We start from the raw sequence: 22,188 nt of genomic DNA on the forward strand, positions 1-22,188 counted from the left end.
GATGCCTGCACTCCATACCCCCCATTGATTAAAGATTTGTCAACAGGATTTGTAAAGTCCTGTTGCAGTAGCAAAGTAGTTTCTGCCGTACTACTGCTAGTTCTCTTTTCCCTTCAGCGGGCAGTCACTTATTCTGAAATTAGAGCCAACGTTTTTCTACCTAACTCCATTTAAAGTAATGTTCTAGCTTAACCGGAAAAGAGTGACCCAAATGGGAGGAAAAAAACTCAATTTCTCTCTCTTTCTCTCTGCAGGAGTAGAAGGTGGCTTTGATGTGACGGAAGAGAAATTTGAGTATGATGAAGAGGTAAAGCTGGTCATCCTACCGGAATACCTTGAAATCCCTCGCGATCTGCTAATAAATCTGCCGGACATGATTCGCGACCGGGTAAGTTTTTGGCATTGCACCTTTGTCTGTTCTCCAATGGCTAAACCACTATAAAGATAAATAAAGAGCTTACACGTAAAACAAACTTTGGCAAATGCAGCTTGTTGCATCAGAGTGCAAACAGTACATATAGGTGAAGGCATGTCTCGCAGTTTATACATACAACTACTATAAATGAACTGTAGTAGAAGACAATCCCCAGCAGAATTTTCATGCTGATGAAACACTTGCAGGCGTGGGAAGCTATTTACCTTGTGTGTCTCCAATTCCATAATGTCACGTAATTGAACTATGGTCCAATTGCTAATTGTTTTAAAACCTACATTGTTCTGTGTGGAGCAAGTGCAATGTTTGAAGAAGTCACTGTAAAAAAATGTGTATCCTTTGGTTTTTCTACACTATTTATTAATATAGTCCCAGGCAATGGGACAGAAGTGACAAACAAAATATTTACAATGTTGCACTCTCTCTTCTGTATGGCCTTCTTTTAAACGGTCTCTGATTCAACACTGGACAGCTATATCAACTTAGTCCTCAGCCGCTCAGTTTCAGTGAAAAAAGTAGTAAACATTTATGGACCCTCAACTGCGCCAACCAGTATCATGATTCTGAGTATCTAGTGGGCTTGTGGTCTTTTTTTGTATCCTTGAGTTATCCTCCACCAGGTCCTTCTGTCAGTTGGACCCGACACTGGTATTGGGTAGGAGTGAGGTCCACTCATTGCTAGGCAGTCTAGCTCCTTTTCATCCATAAGTGTAAGGGTCTCCGGCAATGTAGGCTCATCATAAATTCACATAGGACCTATACATCTCTGCAGCTCTAATGTCTCAGGCAGTGTCTGCTATGAACTGATGAACAAACTCTACTCGAAGTCCAACTAGTGTACATCTTTGTGCCCCTGGAAAGTCTGTATTTGTCCTCCTTTGGCATGTTTCGTTCTAAATTCACTTTAGTCTACATTCGGTGAGCAGTGAATCATACTTTGTTGTGTCCATATTCCATGAGTGTCTGGGGCAGGCTCCAAGGTTAGACCAGGTGCAACTTATCAAAGTGTGGCTGATAGTGGAAGCCAGGCAGCGCACCAGCCAAATAAAAGGTCACTGTTGCTAGGAGACCTCCTGCATCACAGGAAGAAGGAAAAGGCTAGATATCTTGAAAGCCAAGAACACTATATTCCAACAATTGAATCACAACTCATTTTCATAGAAAAGAATGCAAGAAAACATACTAATTAACTGCCACACCAGTACTGGAAAGCTTTCTAGAGGTCCCACATTGAAAATTGTTTAAAAAAAAAAAAGTCGATTTAATTGCGTTTGTTAAAAAAAAAAAATACTAATTCACCTAAAGGACATATCTTGATAGTTCATTTTCAACATTTACGGCCATTTTTATTCCTACTTTGTGAAAAACTTTAAGCTACATTGCAGCAAAGATATAACATTACCAAATTCTGGTAATTCCGAGGACCGTTGGAAGAAAATGATTGCCGCCTTGCCCTTCCATTATTACAAGATCATATTATGTTTGTGGCATTTGATAGCACAAACCTACACGTGAAGGTAGGGGATTGCTGTACATGGTCATAGGCAAGGATGCAGTCAACAAGTGATTAGAGAGGCAGCTTATTTATCAACTGTTACTGCTGCAGTCTCCTACAAAGAAGCAGGTCCTCAAATCTTTCCTGAATTGGAGATGGGTTGGGGTGGTCCTAATGGACCTTGGGATGTTGTTCCACATCCTGGGTGGGTAGATGGAAAAGCCTTGCTTTTTAAGTTCTCGCTCTCGAGACCTATTGTCGCCGAGTTGCCTCTCAAGGGAGACAGAGCGGTGCACGAGCCTACCAGGGTCTGTGGACGCGCTTACGCAGGCCGGCCGAAGGCACGAACACACACACGCGCAGACACACACACACGCGCAAACACACACACACACGCGCAGACACACACACACACACACACACGCAGACACACACACACACACACACACACACACACACACACGTGCCAAGCCCCCCAAGCCCCACTTACCGCATGAGCGGCCTCAGCCGCCACTCCTGACTTCTGCTGCCACCGGTCCTCTGGGCCATACACTCCGTGGGCGCGGGCTTCTCGCAAAGACGGAAGTCCCGCACCACGACAGCCGTGAGCGTGCACATCCCGAAACCGGAAGTTCGGGAGCGTGCACGCTCACGGCTTGTTATATAATTGCAAGTATATAGCGCTTACTAGTATACCTGAATGGTTTCTAGCAGGGCCCCACGAGCTCTCAAACGCAAATAAACAATGTCAAAATCTAGGGTTTACTTTGTTGGTCAAATAAAAAGTGCTGCGAACAATATATACACGTTTTATTGGACTAGCAGCACGCCGACACACTGCAGTGAACTCACAGGTGTAGATAAGGTTGTACCCGGGCAGTAAGTCCAAACACAAGTTTGGTAAAGATGCTGGCATCGGACCTCCCGCTGCCACAAGCAGTCCGTGCACACTGTAGGTAAAAAGAGAAGTTTTCTGCACAACGTCCGGGTCCGCCTGGCCAGCCAGGCACGGTGCCTTGAACGAGCAAACAAATAGATCCCACTCAAATTCAGCACGTCTATTCTCACTGGCGCTCACAAAGCGCCGGGACGCAGCAGCCCGGCGCCTAGGCGCTGCCCTCTGCTCTTGGCGCAGCGGACACGGGCTCGCTGCTCGGGGGAGGCGACGGACAGCAGGCTGCCGAGGTCCAGGCTGTGTGTGGTGTGAGCAGGGGACAGGGTCCGCCCGGCCGTCCGCAGCCAAACTGACCACAACAGGTGCCGGGCGCGTAACCAAAGCCGGCGCGGACAGGGCTTCCAGGAGCTGCGCGCGCGGCTCCTGCAGCTAAAAGTAACCCCAATACACGGAAGTGTGGGAGGTGATGTGCATTGAGAGGGCTAAAGGCATGCATCTTTACAAACCTACTTTCTGAGCTTCCGCCTCAGATTTTTTACATTAACATAAAACTCTGAGAACATGATTAAATATGTGTGTAGTCTGTAGGGGGTGTGAATAGCAATTGTCACGAGTAACGCTTTCACTCCACTGCCATTGATGGCTCAACGCTGAGTCAGCACCCGTGGGATTGGACTTGGAGACCAGAGAGCACTTGAACCCCCTGAGCTACCGCCTCAGTTCTCTTCTCATTCAGGCCTGGCAGTCACAACTCTGCACAAGCTCCCCTTTCCACACCTGTCAGTGGAATTCATGTCTTTGTCAGATGGTATTTTTCAATCTCTGGTTATGACCATCCACTATCCCAGTGGTTCATTCAACCACCCCACCATATAAATGATAGCCAGCACTGGCCTCCAATGTTAGCCATAAGCAAACACATACCATCAATAGGGAAACATGTGAGCTAACAGACCCACATCAGAGCACCAAAGATCTCACCACACAGACACAGAAATATCCTCAAGTCAGCGGCGGCCTGCCACCAGAAGGCGCTCTAACTGTGATGCCCCTAGGTCTGAAGAAGGTTTATACACAGCAAAAAAGTTTAATTGGGTGAATTTTCAGCTTCAAATAAAGGAAAGGTTACAATAACTAAACCTCCATGGTTTCACAATGAGAAAGTAAACTCCTTAAATCTACTCTCGGTAGGAATGAAGGAATGTGATACATTTATTTACTCACTGATTAATAAAAGTACTCACATCTCCCATTAGGAGGGAGGGACATAGTCCCTCTTCTAAACCTGATCTGGACACCTAGCTCAACACACCACTGTGTAGGCATGCACAATCAGTCAAAAGGCAGTACATGTTGTATAATACATAAATTGAGAAGCTCCCAAGGGCTTGCGGGGGGGCTGGGGGGGGGGGGGCGGTGGAGGAGTGGCGTCCCACCTTTGTAAGCAGTGGATACCATCCTGTCCATGGTGGGACGGGTAGAAGTGCTCAAGCAGTCAGTGAGCAAGACCCAAGGCGGTCTAAGAAGAGGGCATAAAGTAAAAAAAAAACATGAAGGGGATGGATGTACCAAAGCACCTACGAATGAGCAAGCGCCCCTGCCAATCATTCAGAGACATGTATGCAGGATGCGGGGTCGCCACAGACTCTACATAAGCTCCCATGTCACAGTGGTGCCTGCCTGGACTATTGCATACTGCCCATCAGGCTGAAAATCCTTATTCTTACACAAGTGACAAATTCTTGAAAATGAAGTGGCACACCTTTGCACCTCTGCTCTTCACTTCTCCAATGCTGAACCACTACGTGTTCAACTACATGGGCTTCTCCTCCATGTATAAATAATGTTTAAAGATGTGACTGTAGTCCATAAAGTATTTACTTCCCACACTTTCTTTCCATCCATAATTTATGATCTTCTAATCACCTTCTTTTGAAGGTACCACAGGTTCAGAAAGCTTCAACTAGTGGTCGAGCTTTTTAAGGGTTAGCACCTACTCTCTGGAATTCACTCTTTTTAAGTGCCCCCTCCTGACACTTACAGAATCTGAGAACAAAACCAAGTGGCAGTTCCCTCCTGCTCTGTGGCTGTAACATGAACCCTCCTGCTCTGTGGCTGTAACATGAACCCGGAAGTCCCAGCGCACAGAGAGGGGGAGACGCACAGACACACCCACTCCACACAGAGAGAGAAATGAAACTTAACTTGACTTCCTGCATTTCTGAATCATGGCGGCAACAGCTGAGCTCGGGAACCTCAAGGAAGAGGCCACTTGTTCCATCTGTTTAGAATATTTTACAGATCCGGTGATGATCGACTGTGGACACAACTTCTGCCGCTCCTGCATCACCCAGAGCTGGAATGCAAGAGATGGAAACTTCCCCTGTCCACAGTGCAGGGAGATATCTTCTGGGAAAAACTTTCGACCCAACAGGCAACTGGGGAACGTGGTGGAAATTGCAAAAAGGCTTCACCTGCAACCCGTGAAGCCCCGAGAGGAGAATCTGTGTGAGAAACATGATGAGAAACTGAGGCTGTTCTGTGCAGAGGATCAACGGCTGATATGTTTGGTCTGCTGGGAGTCCAAGGAGCATAAAACTCACTCAGCAAGTCCTCTAGAGAAGGCTGCAGAAGAGAACAAGGTATGTCTATTGGCATTCAGGGATCACAATGTCACTCTATGATCCCCACTGAGGAACCTGATTATAAGGTGTGTGTGTGTGTGTGCTCTGAAACTACAATTGAAGATCACAGGGTATGTCTGTGGACATTCAGGGATCACAAAGTCACTCTGCCCCATCAAGGAGGCAGCCAAAGAGCACGAGCTATTTGTGCAAGTATTTAGAGGTCACAAGTCACTCTGTGGACCTCATAGAGTCGGCTGCAGAGGAGCACATGGTGTGTGTGCTCAGGATTCACTAGTGAATACACTCCTGGAGGCTTTCAGAAGTTACAATGTCTCTGGGTCATCAGTGATCAAAGCCACCTTGTGAGTCCCTTAAAGATAGTTGTTCAAGAGAAAATGGATTTGTGAATGGGTGCTCAGAGCTCACTAATAAAAGAATCATACAAAGGAATACAAGATATCTAAGTAATATTTGAAGGCTAATATTTTGTTCAAGCCTCAAAGAAGGGGCTGGAAAACACGACAATGCACGTCTGTGGGCATTCAGGGATCACATAGTCACACTGAGCCCCAATGAAAAACCCGCAAACAAGCCCAAGATACGTATGGGTGTTTTGGAACGACTAGTGAAGAGCACAAGGTATGTCTGTAAAAATTCAGGGAACACAAAGTCACTTGGTGAGTCATACCAAGGGGAAGCTGGAGGGCACACGCTATGTGTGTGAGTGTTCAAAGGTCACAAATCACCCTTTTATAGGGTGACCAAATGCCTCTGTCACTGGAACACTGGTTTTCAATTTCTGGACTTTGCTTTTGTATATTATTTTTATCTGGTGTGTTGCAGCAATAGGATTCAGTAGAATGAACCAAGACCACAACTCCCAGAATGCACTAATCTGTTAAATAAAAATCCCTGAAATTGAAAGTTTGAGTCCCTATGGCATCGCGTCATCTGGTCACCCTACCGGTGTCTGCCATTGAGGAGACTGCTGAAGAGAAATGGGTACATCCATAGATGCCCAAGGAATCAAAAGGCACCGGAGATCCATAGAGGAGGCTATTAAGAGCTCTTGGTATATATGTGATTGTTTATAGGTCATAATGTACCAATGGGCTCCAAAGATAAGTATGTGCAAGGAGTGTATGTGGGTGTTCAGGATTGACAAGTGAAGGTACTCTGTAAGTTCCACAGACGAAGAACCTGCAGAGGATCACAAAGTAGGTGTGTTGGTGTTCAGGTACCACAAGTGAAGTCACTTGTTAAGTCTTTAAATGGATCCAAAATGTTTTGAGTTGTTAAGAGATCACAATTCACCCTGTGGATCCAATAGAGAAGGGTGCCCAAGAGCACATAGTATATATGTGGGAAGTCAGGATTCACAAGTAAATTCATCCTCTGAGTCTCACAGGGGGAATACAAGTTATGTATGTCCGCTTTTAGGAGAGGCTGCAGAAGAGCTCAAGATGTGTCTGTGGGTATTCAGGGATCAAAATGGATCCCCTAGACTAGAGAAGGATGCCCAAAATCACAAGGCATGTTTGTGGGCGCTTAGGGATCGTAAGTGAATGGAACCTATAAAAGAAACTGCGTTCTACTTTGTGTGGTGTCTGCCCTCTTGATGTGAATGTGTTTTCTCTGTGGCAAACCCTGCATGGGCTGGTGTCTGCTCTCTCACTTTGGCTGTCTGTTTTCTCAGTCATAGCCCTATTATGAGGCTGGTTACTCTCTTGCTGTGCCGGTTTGTTCTCCATCTCAGATCTTGTAGACGTCTGGTACCTGCTCTCTCAATGGATTTGTTCTCTGTCACAGACCCTGTATGAGACTGGTATCTGCTCTCGTCCTGTGACTGTTCCCTGTCACAGTCTGTGTACACGTATGGTGCTCTCTCTCTCTCTCTCTCTCTCTCTCTGTCTGTCTGTTCTCTTGCACAGACTCTGCCTGGGGATGGCGCCTACACTCTTCCTCTGCCTCGTTATGATTGTGATACTTTCTTTGGTTGTCTGTTTTCTATCACAGACCATGCATGTGGCTAGCACCTGTGTAGGAAAAGGTCCTTATTTTTAGGTCTCGCTCTCGACATCTATTGTCGTCGCAATGATGCCGCAATCTAACACGACAGTAACAGCAGGTTACTGTCGTATAACAATCAAGAATGGCTTGGTGCTGGCAGGGGAGGATTAAGGTAATGCTTTTTATATGATTCAGCTGAAGATCAAATAAGCCCTTTGTGATGCAAATACTGCAGTCTGTCTTGTATGTGTGCTTCAGAGTACGAATATAGTTCAACATTTAGCCCAGTTTACACAGATCTGGATTTCAAAACAAGCTGGTTAGTCCTCCTGTTTAGTTGTCTTACATAGCCTTAACTTTGAAACTAGCTGCCACATCAGAGCACCCTGAGACATTGTAAGCAGAAATGTCAAAGAATAGATTCACAATCACAGTGAACAGAGTGAGTATTGTGCATCAGTTGAGAGATATTGCTAGGTAACTTGTTGGCCCTAATGGGCAATGAGTCCTTCTTTGCTACCGCAAATGGGAAGTTTTCACAAAAAGAAGGGTTCTGTATGAAGTGAACCTTCAGGTGTGCTTAGGCCTGTGGTTCGTTGAGTGCAAATGCTCTACATATGAGTCCACATAGCATACAATGCTGCAGTCAACAAATGTGGCAAAGTATGCCCACCCATGGGAGATTTGATCACCTTAGGTCAGAGTTGGGTTTTTAGTGGATTTATTTTTGTACATGACATTTGCCTTTTTACTCTGTACTTCATTTGCCACTTTCTGTTATGAGGCCCTCTATGCGACCCCTAAATGTACAAGTGATCGATTCGCTTACTTGGGTAGCTTGTCTATTTTTCTCTGCTTCGCTGAAAGGAAATGCGGCTGCTTGGGTAAGCGTGAGAGTGACTCAATGTAGACGTGAATGTCATTATCTTGAGGAGTATGTATATGCGTTATGTAAAAATGGGGAAACTAAGCAATGCTCATATAAATCTTAGTGTAGTTTTATGGGTTTAATGAATAGAACTGTGCCGAAGAACATTGAAGAAACACCCAGCTAACCACTTTGAAGTCTGAGGTCTTTTTCTTCCTGGCTGAATGAAGAACTGAGTTTGAGGTTTTAAACAACTCCTAGGCGAAGACCACTCCCAGTCCACAGGAACACCCCACAACTTACCGTCGCCCTATCCGTAATGATGTAGCTCATTTACTCTTCGGTGTTCTATCTTGCATGAAGAAATACTCCCCATAGACTAGGGTGAATATGCCTCCACCACCTGTGACTAGGTTGGTCTTCTCTCCCTTGAGCGCTCAGTGCATAAGCGTGTAACCCTGTGGTTCGAGTTTCCTACCCTAATCTAGCCAGCTCTGCTTTCCATCCTTTCAAGTTTTAATAACATTGGGGCCATTAGTTTGCTAATGACACGCCTATAACTGGTATGAAAACAGTACAGTTTCGCTTGTGCCTTACGTCAAATGATGCGTGTTCCTGATTTAACTTGCCTGTAACAACATTTCTCAGTCATGTGATTGTGGTTCTCGGACTCACAGAATTGAAATAATTCCACGCTGGTTTTGAAGAGTGACTGGGAGATTGTTTGCGTTACCTGTAAATCTGATAAATATCCTATGCTTGTGAAAGTTATTTCCCTATAATAGTTACTATCGATACTAGCCCCGGAGTCAGTCTGTTTTGTGTTACTCCATTCTGAGAATGCTCCAAGATGATCAATGATCTGAACTTGTGAATCTGAAAAAGACCCAATGCTAGGAAGTTCTTTCTGTTTTCTGCAGACACAAGTAATACTGCTGCCTACACTGTAAAGTTTATTTTGACACTGAGGAGCTGCCAATCTCTTGTGATTATAGTGTATTCATCCCAGGCTGTTTAAACATTTTCTGTTTTCTTAGGTGGCCTGTGCCATCGATGCCATCCAGGCAGCAGACTCCGCCTCTCGCAAACAGGAGGTGCAAGCCTGGGATGGAGAGGTGCGACAGGTGTCCAAGCATGCCTTCTCTCTGAAGCAACTGGAGAGCACGCCCCGCATTCCACCCTGGTGAGCTTGGGTTGCTATGTTAATGTTAATGTTATGGGGGATTTGTAAAGCGCGTGGCTACTCCGGGGAGTGTCCCGGCACTGGGAACAAATACTCCTTGAAAAGAAAAGAGCCTAGTCCCTCCCTCACAAACCTACAGCAGCTGCATTACTGATGGAACAACCAGGTCTTAAATTGGCGTCTGAAGCTAAGAAGTTCTGATTCTTGTCTGAGGGAGAGAGGCAATGAATTCCACAATCTGCCCACTGCCACCTGCAAGGAGCGTCCCCCCTTTCTGGTCCTGAAGAATTTAGGCACCAATAACAAATGTTGGGCCGATTACCTTAACCCCTTGGCCGTGGTGGTAATTCCGCCGCGGCGCTGGGGGGGAGGGGGGGCCGCGCGGTGCCACCATGCTCATGACAGAACCACTCCATCACGAGCCATGGGCGCGCCGTGCTTGTGACGGATTGGTTCCGTCACGGCCCCACCCGCTCAATAAAACGGCCGCGCAGGCGAGGAATTGACCCCGCGTAGGCGCGGCGGCCGCGCCGTGACGGAACCACTCCGTCACCTTCACAGCTCGTCCGTGGCTCGTGACGGAGTGGTTCCATCACGAGCACAGAAGGGGTTAAAGTCCTGACTGGAACATAGGGCGTAATTCTCTTTCTGATGTACTGAGCACCACTGTTATGAAGGGCTTTAAAAGCTAGCTCAAGAGACTTAAAATCAATCCTATTTTTCACTGAAAGCCAGTGTAAGGTTTTCAGATGACTCGCCATGTGGTCCTACGGCCAGCCAAAGAGATCGCTCTGGCTGCCGCATTTTGCACGACCTGTAGGCGGCCCAGCAAATAATTCGGGATGCCCAGATATAATACATTGGCATAATCCAGCCTTGACATATTCGAGGCTTGGACCACCGTCTTTCTATGAGACAGTGGCAGCAGTGGTAAGACGTTCCTCATCATTTTGAGGAGCCTAAAACATGTGCCAGCCACAGATTGAACCTGCGATTTCATAGAAAGGTCCGAATCAAGCAAGACTCCCAGATTTTTCACGATGGTGCCCATGCACCGTCTTTTATTGTACTCTATTCTTCATATACTCCTGGTTTGTATCCTCTGCAGGCACACGCACTGTGCGTATCCAAGTATTTTATTTTAGAAACTCTTATATAGAGCATGATACATATGATTAATATAAAAGTATCCCGGCGGGGTATATCTCCTACTCCTTTAGTATGGATTTTTAGATAAGTTGCACTCCTTGTTTTTAATCTTTCCCTGGTATTTCAAACATTTTTCTGACTGTGATGACCCTTCATGCACATTTATTTACTACACATTTATATATTGTGTTAGTTATTAATCATTAATGTTTTTAGTTATTCAGTGACAACCAAACGTGATTTGAAAGTGATTGGGAGCTTTTTTGTCATTTGTGTTAAAGTAATATATTCATTGGGTCCATTTAATATTCCAGTTGAGTATAGACAGCAAGTCACTTTTTTTCTTTAAAAAATATTTTGTCTTCTGTTGGAATGACCTAAAGAAAAGTTTATTTTAATCTGTTAAGTTTGTTACTTAGCGAAGTCTATAGTGCATGTTTTACCTTAAAGAATGGAACTCTTTATGCACATCTTACATGTCCAGTTTCCCTATTTTTTTTAATACGTTGCAAGCCATTTCGTTTTCATTCTTCAGTCCTTTGTACTGTTCGTAAGGCAGGGGACAGTTTTAAACATAGTTTTTTTTCTGTACAATGAGTCTTAGGTCTCATATTTTGAAGTTTAACATTCCAGAGTTAGGAAGCTTCCTTTATCCTACCACTCCATTAACTCGCGTCATATGCTCCTTTTTTTAGCAAATTAAATTTTGCATCGTATGAGTCATAAACTAGATCTTGTGCATCCTCAGTGTTTTGTACTCTGCCGCTCCCACAAATATTTCCTCGAAATGTGCACTTTGCCCTATTTTGTGCAAAATTGCTTGGGTTCATTTGTTCAATGACAGTGCAAAGGGCAATTCATAGGTGAGATGCTTGTTTATGTACAGCTGTTCTTATTCAGTCAAATTACCTTGCTGTCTTAATTTATCCCGGTGAAGGTGGGCAGTTAACCCCTCCCATGCTTGTGACGGAACGGTTCCGTCACGAGCCTCGGGTGGGCTGTGCTGGTGACGGAACGGTTCCGTCACGGCCCGCGAATTCTGCGCCTGCGCTGACGTTCTAAAGAGCTGGCGGGGTCGTGACGGAACCGTTCTGTCACAAGCACAGCTCACCGGAAGGCTGTGACGGAACCACTTAGTACGGGAGCGTCGCGCGGCCCCGCCTCCCCCTTAGCGCTGCGGTGGAATAGCTGCCGCAGCGAAGGGGTTAATAACATGACCTAGATTTATTTTTCACGCACAACTTATTTGTGCTTTTTAGTCACTTCTTTTTGCTATTCACAGGTTTGTCCTTCAAGCCACTGGCTTGTCTGTAGTAGGGCCCCTTTCATTACTCATGACTTTCTATTTTTGTTCCTCTGCATAGGGGCTGGCGGTGCTCCAAGTGTGACATGAAGGAGAACCTGTGGTTGAACCTCACCGATGGCACCATTCTCTGTGGCAGGCGCTACTTCGACGGCAGCGGTGGCAACAACCATGCAGTTCAGCACTACAAAGAGACCGGTTACCCTCTGGCAGTCAAGCTGGGTACTATCACCCCCGACGGAGCAGGTACTGAGCATCTGCTATGGGATCTGCATCCGATGTGTGTTCAAATAGATGAGGGCTAATTTTGAGGGTCCAGCTAATGTTGGGCTACTCTTCGTTCACCAGTTCACGTAGTTTTGTAATAAGCACTCTTGTTGATTGAGACCCCCATCCATCCCTCGACCGCTTCACTGTAGCTCCTTTTTCTCAGCTGAAGGATGTATACCTGGAAATGCTCTCCTGCTGGGTCCTTTTTAATATGAGAAGATTGTATGTGCTTTTGTTTTGACAGCTAACTCCTCCCTTTTGCCTCTTTCCACTGTAATTCATGCACTCTATTTATTTCTTTGATGTTGTTTCAAGGACTTAACCCTGGGATGACTTAACTGCAAAAGTTACCTGTGAGTTTCAACGGACGTGCTATTTTCTAATTGTTTCCTCGCCTGCTCCACAGTTTAGTTGGTATATTTCTGCTCCATACCCTGAGTTTTACAATGCTGTTTCTTGTTAGAAGATTGTCCTGAAACCTCTTCTTCACCAGTTGGGCCCTGTGTTATGGAGGTCAATACTCATTCCACTGACATTTCCTCCAGCAAAGCAATCCAGTGGCATGCAATCATATTCTCTGGAGAAAGTATTTGTAGTGGTTGGCCCAGAGATACAGTAGCTGTGAAACCATCACAGAGCAGTCCAATCCTCCTTTTAAATAACTTGCTCAGCTAGTGGTATCTCTGTAGTTGTACTTTATAGAAGGCAAGCTTTGCATCTGCTGGCCTCTATATCCCCAGTGGAGTGCTATCTTCTAATAGTATCATGATGTTTTTCACTTTGTCTTCTCAACCTTTCTTCAGCTTCCTAAGGTGTTTATGGCAAGAGTCAAATGTGTTCTCCTTTCTGTTCCTAATGAAGTCTCAAGCCTGATGATGAGGATTCTACCGTATGTTATTGGTTGATGCGACTCTGCCCTTCCCTCCGTTGTGTATAGAATCTACCACAGGGACTTTCATGTACTCTGACTGAGTCTCCTAGGACTGCTCAGCCATTCCTTTCTGATGGATGCTCCCAGCCACTTATTCTCACATTTAGAGTAGTCCCAAGTGACTTCTAGATCCTGAGATTTTTTTAGCAATAGTTCCTGCGTGCTGGTAGGTGGCATGTATGACTCCATGGTGACTTTATATTTACCCATAAGTGATGCAGCAGAGCTACACATATGCGCCACCCCTCTGCACTGACAAGTTCCTTTCTTTTTGTGCCCTTTGACTTTGAATCAGAGATCCTATCCCAACTTTCCAAGTTTCCAATGATTCGAAAAAGTTATCTCGGACCATGTTCCAGGGAAGATTTTCCTCCTGAAAGCAACAGGATTTAAGATCTGCTATGAACAGGTGATGGTCACAGATGCTCATGACATGTATTTATGGCCCTTGGGCTCTGGTCATGACTCAGTCATGCAATATTGACACCCTCATTCACCCAAAGGTAGTAAGTGTGCGGGAGGTGAAACTTTGCATCGTGAAGCATAGGAAGAGGTTGCCTTCGGAACAGAGGTCCCTCTTCAAGCCACGGTACTGTTCAAGGTTTTTCCCATGCGAAGCACCATTAAAGCTCTACATCATCCAGTAAGTAGAAAACAGGACAGAACATAAGAAAACAAAGTGGGGCCTCATCCCCATCCCTCCAGTCGAAGGTGGTGAGATGACTCGAGAGTGTCATTCAAAGGGTCTGGTATCTTCTTCCTCCCAGTCAGTCTTGATGAAGCCCCAGGTAATTCAGGGCACATCGACATGGCTGCACATCTGCCTTCATGTGGCCATGCTGTATATTTTCCAGGGGATGCCTATGTTGCACTGCAAAATAACCAAAGCCCATCCCGTTGTTGTGTAGCCATACATCCAGCCTTGGCCTCTCCCTCAATGCTAGTACTACAAGAATATAGAGGCACTCATCAGCTCTGACTCCGATGTCGTCCAGAATAATGTCCATCACAACACTGATTACAAGGAGGCAGATAGGCTGTCACCCACTCGTTACATCGATAAATGCCTGTACTTAGATTTGCAATATGCTAGTGGTCTAGATTCCTCATCAGAGACTCGCCACATGTCCCACCATCTGAGGGAAGTGTCCTCTTCATTGTAATAGAGCAAAAAGCAGCAGAAGTGGTAGACTTGCAATTGCCTACTTAGGAAATCAAAGCCAGTTTAATGACTAAAATTGTTCAAACAAGGTCTAGCTTCATCTGAGTCATTATTGCCATTTAGCAAGACTCTTATGGACACTCTAATGGCCACTTGGTCTAAGCCATGCTCAGCCTCTCCAGTTAGCCTACCCGTGGCAAGATGGCACAGGCCAGCTCATGGCAAACACTAACTTTATGACTAGCCACTAAGAGCTTTATGGTTGAATCTTTTTTGGAGGTCACAGCTGGTCCAATTTGTACAATCGGGGCTTTTGCATGTACGAAAGCCAAATTGGGATTCAGTAACGTATTTCTGAATTACAATTTGAGTTTGTGAATTGGTAAGTGGAAGGTGTGTGTGTTTAGAGCCACCTTTTCAAATACGAATTAGCAGTGGTGTGTATTAATGTTTTGCGACTGAATTTGTCCTGGCTAGCTCCTGACAGATTAACAGCCCTGCCTTAGCTCAACTCACTCTCTGCCACTGGCCCCACAAAAAAGTAATCCTCTGTTTATACTACGGAGGCTTGGGACTAGATAGCAGCCGCCACAGTCCTTACCTGCTGGCCAAGTGGGCCACCTCCATAATTCCTATTAATTCGTCATGCACTCAAAGCCACTCCATTGGGAGTGTGTTACGGTTGGATACACTCCTACAGGGCACATTTTGATGCCGTTACCGTGCTTTCTCATTGATTGAAGGGTAGCCCCATGTGATTGACTCCATTAGTTGACTGATACCGAGCGCCCACGCTCCCGTCCTGATGATGACCTCGCATTAATAGAGGTCGAAACTCCTTCGACAACTTACTTATATAGACTCCATTTACAGTTAAAAGAAATTGTGTATAAAAAGTAGTTGGATGTCTATTTAGTAGTGAAGCACTTGATCTTTATCTTTTCCAGCACCCTCCACTGCACCTCTCTTTCACCTATCCATGAGCACCAGATCTTCTTTATGAAAATGAATATAATAATGTTCAAAACGTGCTACGAATAAATTAATTGCAAGAGAATTTCTTTCTTTGAGCTTGTTTATTATATGCCTTGGTAATCTAAAATTGTATATGTTTTTTTCCTTCAACTATGGAAGATTCCACACTTCGTTATATAGATTTAATTCCCAGTAAACCATTGTTTTTTTGCGCATTGTATTACCCCAGGTTCTCTAAAGTTATGGGGTCCCCCTTGTTAAAAAAACATTTTGGTTGTGTGTAGCCATGGCTGAACTTGGAGTTTTGATCAATGCAGAGGCACATACTCCAATACTGCCCAATGAAACTGGACATCTCATGTGTATGATTGAGGTAGAAGTCATGGAGAGCTGAAAGAGTATGGTGGAGTTACCCTGATTAACATTGACTTTTTAAATGTATTCTCCTGTAGATGTGTATTCCTATGACGAAGATGATATGGTGTTGGACCCTAGCCTAGCGGAACATCTCTCACATTTTGGAATCGACATGATGAAGATGCAAAAGGTCTTGTCTCCAACTTAATCCATAACACCTTCCACATTATGTGTACTCCCTTTTCCTTATTCCTCTTCTCAATCCTATATTCATTTATCTTCTTCTGAAGGGCAAACATTCCATTCAATACTTTCATGCATTCTCTCCTACAATGTAAAATACCTGAGGCTTCATTTTTATAAATGCTCAAGAGACTGCACACCGTCCTTTAGTATCACATTGGCCCAGTTAACAAATCTATTTTCTGGTCCCTGCATGTGCAATGCAAGTTTGCATAGAATAGCTGCACATACTTGTAGTTGATTTAATCACATTTTGACTTAGTACAGTTTTGATGCTATCTGACATTACTGTTCAAATATGTTGTCTGGAGAATGTGTATATCGCACAATACACGAGTAGGATGACTGCCTCACACCTTTATAAAACCTATTGAGGGCTATTGTCCTCTCAGATTAGTTTTTTCAAGCTAAATAATTCATAGGAGTGCCTTTCTGTGGGAAAGTATATATCATGGTTACTTTCACCTGAAGCACAGCTATTATGAATGTTTGTCATCTTCCTCTTTACACTTTCCTCATTTAGCCCTGTGCCTCAATCTGTTTTTTGTTGGAGAAGGCTTGGAAGCTTTCTATTGATTGGGTTGAGTTATTCCAAGGCGTATCACCCTAACTCGTCACTTTTGCTCTCTCTGTTGCAGACAGACAAGACCATGACGGAGTTAGAGATAGACATGAACCAGCGAATTGGAGAGTGGGAGCTCATCCAAGAGTCCGGGGTTCAGCTGAAGCCGATTTATGGCCCTGGCTACACTGGCATCCGCAACCTGGGCAACAGCTGCTACCTGAACTCAGTCATGCAAGTGCTCTTCAGCCTACCCGACTTCCAAACCAAGTGAGTCCTTCCTGTAGCAGGTCTCTGATGCACGTATGCCCGCCTCAGCTCGCCAGACCACAGTAGCAAGGGATTCGATGATCACTCTTACATGCCCATAGGGATGAATAATAATTGTCCCTCTGAACAAACTGATCTCTTGTCTTTTATGCTTCTAAGTGTGCAAGTCCCACATAGAACTTTTGTATTGTTTTGGTAGGCTATCTGCAGCTTAAATGTTTTGATAAGGAAAAAACCCTTACAGCCGTTACAAGCACAAACCTCATTCAAGCCAGAATAGTTGTGTCCTACTCAGTGCAGATAATCAGAGCAGTTGTGTCCCTGCTGTCCAGATCAAGTTTCTTCAGTTAAATCACTCCTTCCCCAACGCACCGGCTTTATTGGAATGGATTTCTGTTCCGCAGGACAGAACCAGCCTGACTTTGCAGAGCTTTCCCTGTGTGTTATTCAAACAATCATTGTTATGAGCTTGATTTTCTTTCTTCTTTTACATAGGTATGTGGGAAAGCTGGAAAAAATCTTCCAGAGCGCTGCCGGAGATCCTACGCAGGACTTCAACACCCAGGTGTAAGTGTGCACTACGCAAAGGATATTGGACAATCCATGAGTATTATTCGGGGGAGCTCTCACTCGTTGGTGAAATTATCTAAAACTTTGAGAGAATGGTGGGAAACAAACATTGTTACTTTCTCCTATTGTCCCTTGACTGCTATTGTATGGTTTAATAGTGCTTCAAGTGAGGAGTTATTCAAAAAGTAAGACCTACGACAGTAATATATAAGAATCTCTGCACGTTTTTGTTCCTCTATAAAAGGGAGGGGATTTTGCAGCGTGAATCTGTTCTGGATTCTCCCACTGCATTATTTCTTCATCTAGTGGCTGGGCTTGGAAAAAACATCTTATCAGAGCCATTGGAATTATACGATTCTGGATCCATGGCATTTTTTCCGCATAAATGTGGATTTGCCAAATATTCCATCATCTGCTGCATAATCTGTGGATTTTAACCCAACAAATGTTTCTAGCTCTCACAGCATCCTTAGCTCTTAATCGTGCAGATAATTGGTAGTCTCACGTCACCTTGTCAACAGAGTCGCACTGTTAATTCAAATACTACGCGCGAGCCAAAGGCAGAGTGTGTGTGTGTGTGTGTGTGTGTGTGTGTGTGTGTGTGTGTGTGTGTGTGTGTGTGTGTGTGTGTGTGTGTGTGTGTGTGTGTGTGTGTGTGTGTGTGTGTGTGTGTGTGTGTGTGTGTGTGTGTGTGTGTGTGTGTGTGTGTGTGTGTGTGTGTGTGTGTGTGTGTGTGTGTGTGTGTGTGTGTGTGTGTGTGTGTGTGTGTGTGTGTGTGTGTGTGTGTGTGTGTGTGTGTGTGTGTGTGTGTGTGTGTGTGTGTGTGTGTGTGTGTGTGTGTGTGTGTGTGTGTGTGTGTGTGTGTGTGTGTGTGTGTAGGGGTGTGTGTGTGGAGGGGTGTGGGTGGGGGGGGGGGGGGGTCCCAGTGGGAAGCGAAGCAGTGCAGGTCATAGCTGCTCAGCGGATTACAGTGAGGCCTGCACAGGCTGGTTAAGGTAGGCGTGTGGCTCTTCAACTGTTACTCGGATGCTGTTGGTCTCGTTGCTCTGTGAGTCTGACTTGATTCCCCTCTGGACCCTATAGTCATTCCAGCGAAGAATGTTTCGTGGGCCAAAACCATCTCTTACATCTGAGGCATTTTACATTTTGCACATTGTTGACCCTAGGAGGAACATGGTCCCAAAAGCACCATAGTCCCTCATTATGACTGGTGCGGGTTACATCAATAAGAGAACATTCCCTAGAATAGAAAATTCAAGAATAGCCAGACTTTGGGGCAGTAGCCCTGCAGTGAACCAACTTGTAATGAGGGTATGTTATCTAGACCCTCTTCACGCCAAACCCTATGATGTATTGTTTTTTTTTTTTTCTTAGTCCAGCAAGGCCTTGCAATGGACACGGTAAAATGGTCGGTTCCATGACCTGTTGAAACCGATTGCAGCATGAATCTGTAAACCTCTGCTCATACACCTCTGACTTCCACAAATAAAACAAAATAAGAAAAAGGTGGGCGACAATCACCATACTGTGGTTCTCCCTGGACCCTTCATACTAATCCAGGGAGGACTGTCCTTAGTGCGTGAAATCTGCCTGTTTATGTGTTTATCTAGTCCACTGGCACAGTTTATCGAATGTGGATGGTTTTTGTAGCCCAGTTTCGCTCCACTTGTGGATTAAGATAAACAGTATATTTTTCCCTTATCGTGCTTCGTAAAAAAAATAAAATCTGCACCCCCTATTGCAGAAAACATGAAAGGTCTCCTTTTGCTTTGTCATCTTCTGTTCAGTGCATAGGTATGTGTGAAGAATGAGGCAATTCCTGCATGATTTCATACAAATAACATGTGCATGAATCTCAGCATTGTGCACAAAAGACAAAGGCTCCATATTTGACCAAAAACGAAATGGGTCTAGGCGAGAGTTAACTTGGTACCAATTCTGGCAATGCTGAATGCATGTTTTTAGTTTTCAATGTTTTTAGGTTTCGGCTACCGTCGCACTGCGTAAGCAGTGGGCGGAGCCGAAATCTTATGTCTGTAGTATGGGGGCCTGAACACGCCCCTCTCCTCCATTGGCTGGCCTCGTAAATGCTGGCCAGCCATTGGAGGAGAGGAGCGTCACTCAGTTCAGGGCCCGCCTTGACGCGATTCGGGGGCGTTTCTGGGTCTTTTTTTAGGTCCCGCCCTCTCCTCTTCCCATTGGCTGGAATTTTACCTTCCAGCCAATGGGAAGGGGAGAGCACGCCCCCGAATCCCTACAGGACGCTGTGCTTTCCGAGCAGCGTTTGTGCCGTTGTTTCTTGTTTTTCATCAGACATTAACCGCGAGGACGAGAGGGGAAAGAAGCAAGTTTGGAAAGTCGTCGCAGAAGGGAGAAAGCAGGAACTTGCACAAGATATAGGGGCGGGGGTGTCTCATGGAAAAAGACTAACGCATGATATGTATTGAATTCTGTGCGCTAACGTTTACCACTCGCAGCAGGTATTTGAGCAGAACTTTTATCACCTGCACTCATTCTATTACAAATTAAGCACTGCGGTCTTTTCGAAATACACGTCTGTAAAATATACGCTGGGGCGTATTTACACACTCCTCCGTAGGTACGCTACTCTGCATTAAGTTTTACGATCCTCTTCATTTACGATCCTCTTCATTAAACACTGATCACGTGATGACTCCGCTCCAATCCCTCCGCCCGGTGTCGGCTCCACCATTCACCCGCAGGTGCCCGCGGCACCTCGGCCAGGCTCCCCGCCACCAATTACCGTTTTCTTCTTCCTCCGGTTCTGCAGGTGACTCCCCACCAGGTCGGTGTAGAGGACGGGCTTGAGGTTCCTGGAGCGCTGGGGCCACCCGTAGCAGAAGGTCTCCATGCCTCGGTAGTTGCGGCCGTAGCGCACCGAGCACATGGAGCGCGAGCGCAGGCGCCCGGCCCCGCTGCTATTGATGCTGTTCACCCCGATCATCTTCTCTCGCTGGCAGAGGGCTCCGCTGGTGCCCCTCTCCTCTCCCGGGGGGTGGCTTCCCTATCTACAGCTGGCAGGTAGAGGAGGTGACGCTGCCAGGGCAGTGAGCCAGGCGCCCACCAACTTCCCCGGCCCGCGCTCCCAGGGGCCACGCGCTCCCGCCCTGGTCACCTCTGACAGGACCCCGGAGCCGCGCGCATGACTGGGAGCCTCGCGCGCCCTGACAGGATCCTCTGCTGCGGATGAGGGCCAGCTGCGACCTCGCCACTGAGTGAGTCAGGCTCACAGCGACGACGGGGCTGGCAGGAGGATCCCAACTACCCTCGATTTCCGCCAGCCAATGGCGAGCACATCCACCGAGAGGCACTTGGTATTCAGAGCAGCGAGGGGGCCGTGTGGGAGCGAGGGAACGACGCGCGCGGTAATGCAGCAAAAGGAGAGCCCGGGGGAGGGAGTGGGATACGAGAGGAGGGACACATATCCGAGGGGGTTGTAAGATGAGGGGAGGGCTATGAGAGGAGTGGGTTACAGGAGGGAGATACGCGAGGTGAGGTACACGCACACACAGGTGTATGAGTGTGTAAAATACATTTGTATTTACGTAGCGCCAATGCCAATATATATGCCCCAATAAAACATGTTTCTGCATTAAGTGTATCATTAAACGAAGTCACACAATTTATTACCGCGCAACCAATATAAATACATTTGATTTCAATTGTTGTGGGAGAGGATCATATGACCCACTCAAGGCTTTGGCTGGTGTGACGTATGGGTTCCTCCTCTCGCAATCAACAAATACATCAATAGCATATTTTCAGCGGAGCATTTATTTTGTATTCAGTGCCTGATGAAATTATTAGACTAATATTGTAAGTGTGATATATATATATATATATATATATATACACACACACACATATATATATATATATATATATATATATATATATATATATATATATATATATATATATGTGTGTGTGTGTATATATATATATATATATATATATATATATATATATATATATATATATATACATACATACATACATATATACACACACACAGAAACACACACGTACAATGAATAGTTGAAAATAGGTGAATTTAATGGAGATAACTTGTTCTGTCTTTTTCTTCCTCCGTTTTTCCCGTTCGTGTGCCGCTCCCCTAAAATGAACGTCGGTAGGCGCACCTGCTACCACTTACTCAAATTAAGCAAGTACAGCAGTGGGAGAGTTGTCAGCAGTAAATGTTTCTCCCAGTCGTCCTCTGACCTGTAATAGATATTGGCTGTTTAGGTAAGGCTGCAAGTGCTTATGAGACCGCATTTGTTGTTTTGGGTTATTAAGTATAGATTCCGATCGGACTAGCCAGTCAGCTCACAAAAGAGGCTCGCGCACGTTCTGCTTCCCGCCTGTGCAAGACTACCTGCCATTCTCGGGTTCGGTGCCTCCATTTATCCTGGGTGCAGAGTGTATGGCGGCGCTACTGCTTCCTTAAAGTGACATTCATTGTGTAAAAGCAAACGATGAAGGATACAGATTCTGTCTTGCCCCGCCATCAGTCTAGATATTGTGGGCATAGAACTCGGTGAGAGATCACCATTGAAGTTATTTATGTCCTGATACGCATTTATTTATGTAGTGCATCATACATGCAATTAACCTAATTCAAGCACTTTTGGTTTTGGGCTGAAGCAAATAGAGATGAGTTAATTCACCTACATCACCTAGCAACAAGGTTTTGGTCAAGTGCCATTATTTGCCCCTATTTCGCCTGGGTCGAAAGTTGACAGGTAAGCCACTACACCACATTCAACATTGAGTTACTGTGTGTACATGTGTGGGTGTATAGAATGGAAATAGGTGAATAACTGGAGACAGGTGTGGTTGTGCATGTTGAAAATTATGTTGT

At 45.4% G+C, this 22,188-nt stretch overlaps 1 protein-coding gene across 4 annotated transcripts in view; it reads left to right on the plus strand.

Moving 5' to 3' along the window:
* The window catches only part of USP5 (ubiquitin specific peptidase 5), a 164,919-nt gene that overhangs the window by 61,856 nt on the left and 80,875 nt on the right, over positions 1–22,188 (plus strand). For 2 of the 4 annotated variants that reach the window (XM_078651524.1, XM_078651521.1), the window contains exons 4-9: positions 255–388; positions 9,366–9,511; positions 12,025–12,209; positions 15,754–15,848; positions 16,540–16,733; positions 17,229–17,300. In XM_078651524.1, the coding sequence (XP_078507650.1) occupies positions 255–388; positions 9,366–9,511; positions 12,025–12,209; positions 15,754–15,848; positions 16,540–16,733; positions 17,229–17,300 (826 nt within the window). Of the gene's footprint in view, positions 1–254; positions 389–4,988; positions 5,466–9,365; positions 9,512–12,024; positions 12,210–15,753; positions 15,849–16,539; positions 16,734–17,228; positions 17,301–22,188 lie in introns of those variants that run through there. The other 2 variants (XM_078651525.1, XM_078651522.1) reach the window with 2 other exon arrangements.

The sequence above is a fragment of the Lissotriton helveticus genome, chromosome 7 (assembly GCF_964261635.1).
Source record: "Lissotriton helveticus chromosome 7, aLisHel1.1, whole genome shotgun sequence".
Lineage (NCBI taxonomy): Eukaryota > Metazoa > Chordata > Amphibia > Caudata > Salamandridae > Lissotriton > Lissotriton helveticus.